The sequence below is a fragment of the Thamnophis sirtalis genome, unplaced genomic scaffold (assembly GCF_051295495.1).
Source record: "Thamnophis sirtalis isolate CommonGarterSnake01/CBP01778 unplaced genomic scaffold, rThaSir2_p1.2 scaffold_3, whole genome shotgun sequence".
NCBI lineage: Eukaryota > Metazoa > Chordata > Lepidosauria > Squamata > Natricidae > Thamnophis > Thamnophis sirtalis.
Window position 1 is genome coordinate 101,503,922 of NW_028261383.1, and position 13,397 is coordinate 101,517,318.

Below are 13,397 nucleotides of genomic sequence, written 5' to 3' on the forward strand. Positions count from 1 at the left end.
TGAAGTGATTTTTATGTTAGGGAAAAATAAATATGGCTGCTGCCACAATGAAATTTTCACTCACATGGGAGTGAAAGGAAAAGAAATACAGCAGTTAAATGTCTAAACAAGAAAAAGTATCTTTTTTTTCAAAGTACATGGATTGTTCTTGTTTTATCTAAAAATACAAAACATTAAATAAATTTCCTAATAGCTGCAATTAAAGCAAGTTTGTTAAAAAATATACATTCACAATGGGCCACACATATAACTGTCTTTATAAACTTCAACCACTAAGAAAATACCTGCAAACTTTCATATATGGCTATATTACCAAAACCAAACAATTAAAAAACCCTAATCAGTCTATATTTGAAAAACAGACTCAAATGTTTCAGCCATCACATGAAATTTTAGGAAAGAAGTCCTGTAGATCAACGATATCAGCAGGGCAGGGGTGGGGGGGCATTAAGTTCAAATCAGTTTACTCAAAAATAAATGTGCATCAGAATATGTAAAACCTGGGCAAAACTGATAAAATTGTTTGGAAAATGAAGGCTTCTCAAACAGCTATGTGAATCCCATTGATATTAGTCAAATCACTTGCTCCTTCCTTATATTTGGACACCAAGAATTTGTTACAGAAAAGCTCCATGGATAAACCCTGGAAGGAAGGACAAAGAAGGCTGCAGTTCCTCACATCCAATTTAAGAGCAAATCCCACTGAGCGTAGTAATAATTGCTTCTTAATAAGCAATCACACAAAGATTTATAAAAGACAAAGACAGCTTATAAGTATGGTAAAAGTCCTTTTCTTTTTTACTGTTCCAGAAAGGTGAAAATGAAATTTCTAGCACATTGCTCACTGGAGAGTTATACTGAATAACAAGCTTCCATCTAAAAACAGAAAACATGAGGATCTCATTTACAAGTTCTGTTAGTCTGTATTTCCTTTACCCTTTTCCTTTCCTTTCTTTTCCTTTTCTTTCTTTTTAAAAAGCATCAAAATCGATAAACCCTAAAACATTTATGCCACTTTCCTTCTCCATAAGCACAAATGAAAGTTATTTTTTCAGCACAAGATAAAAGATATGTATGTAATCGGAAGGAAATATATTCATCAACCTTCTTTCAATATGCAGTGGGATAAAAATGAAGAGCAATTTTTAAAACCATATAGAAGGTAATAAAATAATCTATTATCTCAGCTCATTTTGATCAGGAGATAATTCAACAAAGTCAATAAAGTTAATCTGGAATATGGAGTATCTATTGTGGCCTGTCGGCCACCGCCCCCCCCCCCCCAGTAGCCAAATCAGATGAGGAGGCAGTGTGGGAGTCAGGGCCAGCATAAGGCAATCTGAAACCTCCAAGGGGGGGGGAGGGAATGGAGCTGTCAGAGATAGAGACAGAGGCAGAGTCTGGGCCATCCATCAGATGAAGAGTCAACAGGCCCCAGGTCTGGAGGTGGCTGAGGAGGATGAGGAGGAACAGCTAGGTCTACTGCATGACACACAGATGTGCAGAAGACAGAGAAGAGGAGAGCAGTGGAAATCCATGGGACGGTCCTTGGGACAGAAGAGCCACTGCTGCTAGCGAAGCCCCACCCTAGCTCTGACGATAAAAGGCAGGGGGCAGAGATGAATAGGGGTGGTAGACAACTATTCATCTCCCTGCTGGATAGGCTTGTTAGCTTGTTGTGTGTGTGAGAGAGAGACACTTTCTGCCAGGGCTGCTGGCGCTCCTTATAAAAGGAACAATTAGGTAGCTACAGAGGGTTTGTCATGTTCTGGAGCCAGGTCAGAACAGTATCTATGAAAAGCAGGCAGACATTTATGGCCTGATCTATTTTCTCTTATCATGGTAGGTGATTAATAGGTAATACAGAGAGGTCAAAATCAAAATCAGATGAAAAGTCAGAAAATAGCACTGACATTTTCCATTGAATGACAGATCATTGGATTTATTTGCTGACTCAGGTAACAACCAGTGTGAGAAGAATGCTAGAAAGGGAAAGAGAATAATAGAATAGAATAAAATAGAATAGAATAGAATAATAGAGTTGGAAGGGAACTTGGGGATCTTCTAGTCCAAACCCCTTCTTCTAGTTCAACCCATTGCTTCTTGTCCTGCCCTCAGGTGCTTTGGAGAATAGTTTGACTCCCTCTTCTTTGTGGCAACCCCTGAGATATTAGAACACTGCTATCATATCTCCCCAAGTAGCTCCGCAAGTAGCTTGGTAGATCAATTAAAGAGAAATAAATGTGATGGGGAACTATGTTGTCAGTAATGTGTTTTTGTAATTAAATATACCTCCAAATTTCAGACTATAGAGTCTCAACGAAGAAAACAGTTTTCCTGGCTTAAGAAAGCATAAGATACTGATTTCAAAGGATTCTCAGAACTTTTCAAAGCACAAAATGTGGCCATTGCATTGATTTAAATCCAATTGCTATTAATTTTTACATTTTGTATTGATTGTTGGCAGATTTTTGATTCCCATGTCCATAGTTCATTTCAAACTAACTCTTATAGATCTTATGTTGAGACAGAATTCAGTGATATACAGAACAGTACTCCAGTCAACAGAACTACTCTGCAACTTCATATGCCACATGATAGCTAATACTACGCCCATAAGATCACTTTTTGATATGGCAACATGGATATAGAAGTTTGTTTTCCTCATATTGTATAACTATAGAAGGCTTGTCAATTATGCATGAAATTCTGACATATTCTTAATAGATTTTATTTATGATTATGGAATTAGCAATACACTGTGATCAAAAAATGCTTTCCAAGACTGTTTTATTCCAGATACCATGTTTTAAATAAATGGAGATCACATGAAAGTCTTCTGCATTTGATACCAAATGCAGAATATCAAAAGTGGAAGCTGCTGGTTTTCTATAGAAAATAAGATATTTCCATTTTAGGTCCTAATTTTTTTAGAATTAAATTCCTTATAGAATCAGACTATAATTCTTTTATTTCCATGTCTACATTAAAATTTCATATATATATTCATGTGCAGGTCATCAGAAAACTATAGACATTTCAGGCCCACTTTTCTTTCAAATATACAATTGTATATACTCACAGGCTGCACATTGATTTGAAATCTGCCAATTAAGTAAATTTACATTAAAATGCAAATTGAACAAATACCTCATGATAGACAGAAAAAAGAAATGACGGGAGCAGGAGCATATCACCCTAAAACGTGTTGCAGCTCATTCTCATACCAAAATTAATGATTCCTCTTTATTGATAAACAAAGTTTATAGCTGTCACCTCATCCTTTAGAGCAAACCAAGATCAAAGACAATGGATCATACTTGCCAATGAACAGACCTTGATAGAAATAGTCTGCAGGCCTGAGTTTCATGTTCAAATGCAATTTCTGCTTTTGATCATATCCATCCAACAGTGGCAATATTACCAGTAATCGTCTTGAGTCAGGGAGATGATATCCTTTTAATCTAGGATATTTTTTTTGCAACAGTATAAAACTTTGCAATTGAGCACAAATTCAATCTGTGGCATAATCAGATTTGCTTCTCCACTATGTAATCAGGCTAACAACACTGAAACCTCTTTGCCAATAAGAAACAGATGGAGTAGAACATAGATTTAATATAATACCTGCTTTTTACAAAAAGATGAAGAATCATTTACCTTTAGATTCTGGAAATATCTTGTGATTTTGAGACTGAACATACCAGAATTCAGATAATTAAGGTAATTAATTAATTAAGGAAACATTTAAATCATGGTTATAATGAAAGCAAGAAGTTTGATTCCCCAATTGAATTATTACTATAAATGTAGTTTCTCATGGCATGAGTAATAGCAGCTTAAAAGCTCTAGGCTGGGCCTGGCTGAATCCCTCTTCCTCTTCATGTCATATATCTAATCCAATCTCTAATGCAGATGCATTACCATGCATTGGTAAACTGTATATTCCAACCCAAGAATTCTTAAGTCTTGAGTTGTATGCCATTTTTAAATCAATCTGTTAATTATTCTATGAAAATTGAAAAGTGGACATTTACCAAACCTCTGCATTCCTTACCTTTAACCTTTCTGTTACACCATCAGTGAAACTGACTGTGAATTCAGCAATTTTGGGCACTCGAAGTTTTCCTTTGTTCTTCTGGTCTGGTTGATATTCTGTTCTTGTTTTCACAATCACCTAGACACAAAAATTGACATCTTCAGTTTTCCCCAGCCAAAAGAAAGTAAGTAGTTTCATTAAAGAATTGATTTTCAATAAATCATTTCTGTGAATAACTTTATGTATGCAGAAATCATTGTTGTAGGTAAAAAATACTCTCAAGCCCACACAGAAAGAAACAACAAAGGTTAAATAAATGAACTGACAACATTTTCCATGATGGTGAGAAACTAAACTCACTAAAACCTATTAGTAAACCTACTAAACTCTCCCTAAACTACTAGTGTCCTGTACTTCACATCTGAGGCTAAGGAAAGATGAAGAAAAATCAATTTATTTCAGAAAAATATAGAGATAACATTTTCCTCCTGGCATCTGTATTTTCAAAGTTATTATTTTAGTCTTCAAATACTGCAGAGTGACACAAATGATATGGAATAAATTTTAGGACTATTAAAAACTGTAGCTGAACATCAGCCATTCTGGCCCTGAATTTCAGCAGGGATGCACTGAGAATCATAGGTTAACGCCTGAGCCTGAGTCCATTTTGCAAAGACAACCATCCCACAATATTAAGAATCATTTGATGGAATACATCTTACTTAGTCACATTGTGTCTTATTTGGCATATTCAAAGCAACATCTATTTCTCATTATAAATATTTTGTTCAACCAATTTTTGGCCAGTGTTGCCAATTAATAATCTATAAATCAAGTGAATGGGAATATGAAGACTGCACTTCAAATGATAGTTTTGTATAGGTTTTATCCTTCTATTTCTTTCTCCACCTTCTTCAGGAACATCCCATGACATTGGGAACAAGACTTAGGCCATAGTAGGTGCTGCTGAAATCTGACTAGTCTAGCATAAGTCAATTGGATAGAATTGGGTAGCTATAGAAACTAATTCAATGAATAAATATTCTCAGGAAAACATGCATTTGATTTGAGAAGGAATGTAGATGAGCTGCGGAGACGCAATGGTTAGAGTGCAGCATTACAGGGTGCTTCTGCTGACTGCTGGCTGTCTGCAATTTGACAGTTCAAATCTCACCAGGTTCAAAGTTGACTCAGCCTTCCATCCTACCGAGGTGGGTAAAATGAGGATCCAGATTGTTGGGGGCAATATGCTGACTCTGTAAACCGCTTAGAGAGGGCTGTAAAGAACTGTAAAGTGGTATATAAGTGCTATTGCTTTTGTGTATGCTTCAACACTCCTTTTCTTTTCAAATCTAAAGCATAGGATAATCTTTATGGTTAATGGCAGGTAAAGGTAGCATAGCAACTTTCTGGCATAATGTGGTACCACAGAATTCCTTCCATTTGAAATACAACACATGCTCAGAATTTTCACATTCAAAATTAACAGTATAATATTTTATCCCTCTAATCTACAACAAATGTTGAAGTAGTTCTAAAGCATGTTTTCACAATATTCTAATTTTCTGAGATTGTGGATTTAATTTCGTAATTTAATAAGCTTATATGCCGCCCAGATTTGGGGTTTTCATGAGCTGTAAGCCATAATCATCACAATTATGACAAATCACAGCTTGAACTATCTTGCTTTGTATGTAATGAGTCTATTTCATATATTACTTTCACCATTTAAGTTGCATTACTGAAATAAATGAACTTTTTGAACGATATTCTAATTTTTCAAGTTTCACCTGTAGCATCTAACTGGGATTCTGATAATCCTACACATTTTTAAGAACCATTGCTAAAGCTGTTTAAAAATATGTTGGATGCCACCTATCATGTTTATTAATCCTATAAACAGCAAACTTTATGGCTAATGTTAGATGAGCAATTTCCACTTCAATTCACTTATATAACATACATATAAACACTTTACGACACTGTATTATATTTTGCATTGGCCTTAGGTAGTTAGCTATTTTGGAAGCTATTTTTGGCTAAGAAAATGAGATGTAAAAGAAATAACAGAATTATATGTAGTTAATGAAACAAATGTTGGAATTTCATCCAGAATTTAGATGCCAAATCAGATGGTTTTGTTTCAGAGGCTACAAAATTTGGAGAGCTGCCATTTTCACATCAATCCAATATCTGAATAATTTTAGACTATGTTTTCTGCATTGCCTTATTTTTAACAGCTGGCAAAGTCACTGATAATTGAGAATCCACACTTTATATCTTAATGTGAGTGTATTCCTTCAAAATAGAACTGGAAATACTATTTTTGATATTTACTTGCAAGAGTTATACATAAAGGAAGGCAGTTTTGCTCTGCCAGTTGTTTTGATTTGTCAAAAAGCAAATTGTTTTGCTTTGCCAAAAAAAATACTATAGTCATTGCCCTTAAATATATATATCTCAGGACAAACAATTTTTCTGCTGGAAATGCTAAGCAGAACAGATTGCTAATAATTTCTTGTAAATTATTCTGCTGTTTACTACTCACCACCAATCCATTTGCTCTCAAAAGTCATTGTTTTATTGGCAGCACAAACTAGGCTAGTTACTCAGAAAGAAAATCCATTGAGATCAATGTGACTTCTAGGTAAGTTTGAAAGGAGCAAGTTTAAAATATTCCCTAAAGCAGTAATGGTTTGAACCCTAGGAAATCTTGGTGCAGCTTGAGTGTAAGAAGGCTGTGATGCCTATAACAAGGATGAAAGGAAAAAACTATGGAATTTGAACTATTTGAAAAATTGATCATTTTCTATTTCTAGTATCTTTACAAGGAGATACAAGGAGATGGCCTCAATGTATAATTTCAAAACAGATAGGCATGAAGCATTAGTTTTACAGTATATGTGCAGTATACCAGCAATGTAAATTCTGCTTCTTAAGGACATGAAGTCTGAGCAGAAAATGGAAAGCACTCCTTGAATATTTTCCTAAATATATGGAAGAAAAGATGACCAATGTAAAGAGGAGAAAGCAGTGTGCTTTGTTATAAAATGCTCTATTTGTTAAAAAAAAGTATTTGCTTGATATAGATTCATTGACCATAATTTCAGTTCATAAAATGGAAACAGTGTCCTATAAAGGGAGAAAGAACGCCATGTGAATTTTGTGATTAATTTATTTTCCTATTTCTGGTATCTGGGAGTGTGAAGTTTGATTGCCCAATGCCCATCTTTACTAGCAATACATTGTTTCTGTGCATAATCCAAAATGTTGATTATTACCTCTAAACCCTTATATGGCTTTGGGCTTGGTTAGAATCTGCCTACTCAAAGCAGTGGCTCAGTGGCTAATACTCTAAGCTTGTTGATCAAAAAGGTCGGCAGTTCGGCATTTCAAATCCCTAGTGCTGCGTAAGGGAGTGAGTTCCCATTACTTGTCCCAGCTTCTGCCAACCTAGCAGTTCGAAAACACGTAAAAATGCAAGTAGAAAAATAGGGACCACTTTGTTGGGAAGGTAAAAGCGTTCTGTGCACCTTCAGCCTTTAGTCATGCCGGCCACATGACCATGGAGACGTCTTTGGACAGCGCTGGCTCTTCGGCTTTGAATCGGAGATAAGCACCACTCCTAGAGCTAGGAATGACTAGCACCTTTACCTTACTCAAAGCATGCACACAGATAATATCAGCTGAAGTTCCCAACCTATTTGCTATAAGGACACATGTAAATAAATATTCTCTCTGGGGGCCTTCCTTTCTACAGAACCATTTGTAAGAGTGACCCTTACAGCCTTCTGGAAATTTATGAAGAGTTGGTTATTGCAGATCTCTGACGACTGATTTATTTTTTCTGAAAGAGATGTGGCCTCATTTGAAGAATATTACCCTCAAATTCATTGTTATAGTCACTGCTGGTTTGTTGTATTTTTTTCTTATGTATTTCTGCTAATATTGAAATGGAAGGAATGAAGGACCCTTCCAGTCGCTATATTCTATCAGATCCTGCAGAGTAGCATCCCATTTTTATCTGGAAAATGTTGTGGGGGAGGGACAAAGTTGGGTTTTAAAGAAAGCTCAGGGTTATCCACAAGGATCTGCTTGGCCACTTAGCAACCTACTCATAGCCTGGAATCTAGTGGGGCATTAGACTGGATTGCTGCTATGTAACCTTTCTCTCTGCACAGATCCGAGATGGGCCTGGGTTTTTGGAGGAGATCTGGGAAATAAAGCACAAAAAGAGCTGAGGAGTTCTGGGAAATGAAGTCAAACTTGTGCTTTGCTTTGCTTTGCTTTGCTTTGCTTTGCTTTGCTTTGCTTTGCTTTGCTTTGCTTTGCTTTGCTTTGCTTTGCTTTGCTTTGCTTTGCTTTGCTTTGCTTTGCTTTGCTTTGCTTTGCTTTGCTTTGCTTTGCTTTGCTTTGCTTTGCTTTGCTTTGCTTTGCTTTGCTCTGCTCTGCTCTGCTTCGCTTCGCTTCACATCAATGGGTTTGGTTGGTTTTTCCATTTTGCGCTTCTGGTCTGTTGCATTCTTTTTACATGTGGTTGGTTTTTTTATTTATTAGCTACTCAGAATTGTTTATTGGCTATGGATTAGAATTAATTAATTAATCAATCAATATATTGTATACATTTATCAGTTAGTTTCTTGCGCTAAGAGATAAGAGAGGGATGGGCAGCCCATAACAAAAGAAATGTTGCCTGTACAAGTTCAATTCGCTTTCTATGTGCATTATACCATCCATGTGCATGTATACAAAAGGAGGAGTTTGCATGACAACAGCACAATGGTGCTTTTATCATTCTGATGAAAGCAAAATGCTGTGGACACCTCTTTGTGCCTTATTTATCATTCAAAAGAGGTTTTCAGATATAAGAATGGGACAGTTTTGGAAGATGCCACTCACCAATAAATCAATGGCCTGCCCAATCTCCTTCTTCAAAATTTCAGGATGGTTCCCCCTCCCAGAAATCATCTCAGAAATAAAGGTGTGTCTGCTTTAAATGCCATGAGGTGCATTTGCAAGCTGTCTGGGCTGCTGCACTTTGCTAATCCACATCACACTCACATTGCTCAGGTTCGCCTGATGCGCCAGTTGCGGCCCTACCTGAACCGGGAGGCCCTCACAACAGTCACTCGAGCCCTTGTGATCTCTAGGCTGGAATACTGCAATGTGCTCTACATGGGGCTGCCCTTGAAGAGCATCCGGCGACTTCAGCTAGTCCAGAATGCGGCTGCGCGAGTGATCGTGGGCGCACCACGGTTCGCCCACATAACACCGATCCTCCGTGAGCTGCGCTGGCTACCTGTTGATCTCCGGGTGCACTTCAAGGTCCTACTTACCACTCACAAAGCGCTCCATGGTAGTGGATCTGGCTATTTGAGAGACCGCCTTCTGCCAATTACCTCCCTGCGTCCCATCAGATCGCACAGGGTAGGCCTCCTCCGAATTCCATCCGCCAGTCAGTGCCGACTGGCGACTACGCGGAGGAGAGCCTTCTCAGTCGCAGCTCCGACGCTATGGAACAATCTCCCCGTGGAGATCCGCACCCTCACCACCGCCCAGGCCTTCCGCACGGCCCTTAAGATCTGGCTATCCCGTCAGGCCTGGGGATAAAAATCTTAGTTTGTCCCCTCCCGAATGATGAATGAATGTTGTGCTTTATTTTTAATATTATGTATTGTCTTTTGTCTTTGTACCCCCCTCCCCATGTTTTGTAAGCCGCCCTGAGTCCCCTCAGGGAAAAGGGTGGCCTATAAATTATAATAAACACTCTAAACACTCTAAACAATAACAACATCATCAGTGTGTATAAATAACCCTTCAATTTTAACAGCACAATTTAATAAGGGGACTGAGATTTCACCAATGAAATAATAAATATTATTTAATACAGACGTAACACAGGTGCAACAGGATAAAGTAACAACTGTTTTTAAAATAAAAATTGTTGGACATCTCAATACAGGAGAGGTTTGGAAAGCTTGCAAAAGAAAGTACCATTTTATGCTAGTAAGGTGACAAAATGTCATTAATTCTAATTATTGGCTCGGCAACATGGAACTAAGAGCCTCTAATTAAGAGTTTGCCCTGAATTGGTCTTTCTGTTTATATTGAAAGTTCTTGACGTAAATTAGATGTGATCCTCTTGAGGTGGTCCCCTGCTATTTTGTATCAACAAGTACTGTCTCACTGAACTGAAAAGAGCTCTACTTCCATTAAGTGCGGTGACACCTCTCTTTTCTTTCCTGTTTTCCACTTATATTCCTGGTTGGACCTTGATACTTATTTTCTCCATGCTTTCTGAAGCCTGGACCGTTAATTAAAGAAAATGTGATCATTAGCTGCAAGCTCAGCAATGCTCTGTAAATGCATTTGTGCTCTTTTTATAAACAAGTCAAGCACTGCGTTCATTCCCTTTCAACTCTGTACATCTGCAGTCCTTAGATGTTCCTTCCCCCTTCTCTGATCATAAAACGCCATGAAAGCATATCAGAACAACCTCTCTGCAATCTCTGGTTCATTTTCAAATTTAATTCCTTTGTCTCTCTCTTTGAATACGTTTCCTCCGTTGAATGTATATTGATGCATTGTTGACTTCTAGAAAACTGGGCAAGAATTTACTGATGTTAAAAACCGTTCAAGAATATTTTACAGCAGACCTATTCATTTTACAGGTGACAGACCACAACCAGACAAACCCCTATCTGGCCTGCAGTGGCTTGATGTTGGCAGGGAGAAGGGCATCATCAGTGGTGGAGGGCATGGCAGTGGCCCAGCACAACAGGCACACTTTCTCATGTGGCCCATTGGGAAATTAATTGCCCATCCCTGTTTTACAGAACACAGAGACACAAATAAACCTCTAGTGTCTGGATATTAATTTTGCAGGAAAAAAAATAGTATATCTCATCTTTTAACTTAGAAGGCTGGCATTTTAGGGGCCTTCCAGCAGAAAATGGGATCATTCTGATATCTGGGAGAATGCTTCTCTACAGAAGGTGGTAACAATTCTAAAGATTCACTTCCATTGCCCTGAAGATGCTATTCTCTGAGAAAAGGAGGCAGCCCTACCCTAACAAAGGATATTGAAGAGTTGCTGGTACCTCTGCTCTCCAGATATTCAGCCACAAAGGGTTTTAAAGGTGACATCCAACAATTAGAATGTCACCAAAGACCTAATAACAACCATTCATCTCGCAATACTCAGGATACTGAGGCCACTGCATTCTAGATAAGCTTTTGCATTTTTTTTTTGCCTATTTCCTAAAAACAACCTGTGACGAAAGTTGGGCTGAGAGAGACTGGCCCCATTACGCAGGGAAATTCTGTGGATGTCGGAGGATGAGATTCTAAGTCTTCCCAGTCCTCGTCCAACATCACAACTACTCTGTTAAGAACTTCTTTCTCCAGATCCTATTGGATCCAGTCCCTAAATTGCATTGTGTAGCCTCTATAGACCCTGACTAAAAGATTAGCCATAACAAAACATAACAAAAGGATCTCCCTCAAGACCCTAAAAATAGGATTTGATACATAAAATGCTTATCATCCCAAAGTGTCATTGGTTCCTGCACTTGATACAACAGGTGACTGTCAGTTTCAAAGTCCTGGAATGGGATTCAAAGAGATGGGTGGATAAATGGATCGACAGATGGGTGGGTGGGTGGGTAAGTTAGTGGGTAGGTGTTGGTGGGTGGGTGAATGGGTGAATGGATGGATGGATGGATATTCATAACACACTGGTTAATTTTTTAAAATATTTCCTAGAATAAGCAAATGAGATGATACATTTAACTACCCAGAACTCTTAAAACAAAAATCTGAATGAAGGTGAAATTATTATTTAAAAGCTATGTGAAAAAAATTCTGATAAAAATAAGATCAAAGGAAACTTATGGGAGCAGATGAGAACTGAAGCTAAAATCAATACAAGGAGCCTCCAATTACAGTCAAGCACCCAGTATGAATAATGCATGTATAATGAAAGAGTTATGATGAACTAATGTAAGTGTATGCCCTGACTCTTAATAGAAGACATGTGTAACAAAAGGGCTGCAGCAAAACAGGTAAAAAAGATTGTGTCCTCTGGTTTTTCTCACTTTGTAAATGGTTCACAATTCCATAGGTCTGTCTGTCACCCTTTGTTCCTGCTACATGTTGAAGAGGAGGAAGTGCAAGCTCAGCTCCAGCTTTAATACTATTTCACAGGACATGCTGAGATAGACATACTTGGCATTTACACTATCATGTATAATCTCTTTAAAATACTTTGCAAAATTATCTTAGAATCATTGAGTGATTAAGAATAGAAGAAGGGAGGGAGGGAGGGAGGGAGGGAGGGAGGGAGGGAGGGAGGGAGGGAGGAAGGAAGGAAGGAAGGAAGGAAGGAAGGAAGGAAGGAAGGAAGGAAGGAAGGAAGGAAGGAAGAACTCTTCAATCATTACCGGTAGTTATTTCCCCTAGGTAGTACAAGCATCAGCAAAATATGGGGTCCTTTTAAAAAAATGATAATTATGTGTTAACGTTATGCTCTTCAGCACAACATCCTCAAAAAGTGCTTAGGGTAAGTATTATTATCAGGTTGAGAATTGAATGCTACCAAGAGCTATGGCATTGGATTAATTTATTTAGTTGAATTATTAAGCTTAAAAATAAGGAATTTATCACCTATTTAATTTTAGCAGCTAAAATAATAATCACTTGATAAAGGAAAACCTTAGACAAAGTAACAATTGAGATATGGATCGATAAGGAGTTCACAATCAATAAAATTTCTGGAAAATACTAGAAAAGATTACAGATTAGTTCTGAATAATGAAAAATCATAACTTAGGAATCACAATTGTAACAAATTAGGGTGGATTTTATGCATTATCTGAATTGTAACAGACCCATTGTCAGAAATAGTTATGGTGCATGATAACTATTAAGAAGTTTGTTGTCTGTTTCCCTTAATTTTTGTCTATACTTTTAAGGCAATTTATTATGCTCTTTGGTTACATAGGAGAATGGAAGCTCAGATAAATGCCTTTAGGAACTCAAATTAATAAACACCTTTTAACAAGAATTAATTGAGCCATTCCCATTGCTAGGTACCATTTAGCGCCATGCTATCATCAAAATACATTGAAATAATATATTTCCAATATATTTCCAGACATATTGCAGGCTTCCAGATAACTCCAGTTATACCTTGGTACTCGGTTGCTTTAAATTCATTGAATTTGGAATTTGGCACATTTTCATGTGAATTTTTTTCTGGAAAATGATTTGTTTGGTACCTGATGCGCAAGCTAGTACTTGTCACTGTAGGCTGCCTTGTGACTCTTTTCGGCCAAAAGAAAGTTAAGTCACATGGTTT

General features: G+C 37.5%; 1 protein-coding gene across 2 annotated transcripts in view; it reads right to left on the reverse strand.

The window, feature by feature from the left end:
• NSG2 (neuronal vesicle trafficking associated 2) overlaps positions 1–13,397 on the reverse strand; it is a 56,152-nt gene that overhangs the window by 26,862 nt on the left and 15,893 nt on the right. For both annotated transcript variants that reach the window (XM_014053780.2, XM_014053781.2), the window contains exon 3: positions 4,058–4,177. In XM_014053780.2, the coding sequence (XP_013909255.1) occupies positions 4,058–4,177 (120 nt within the window). The remainder of the gene's footprint in view (positions 1–4,057; positions 4,178–13,397) is intronic.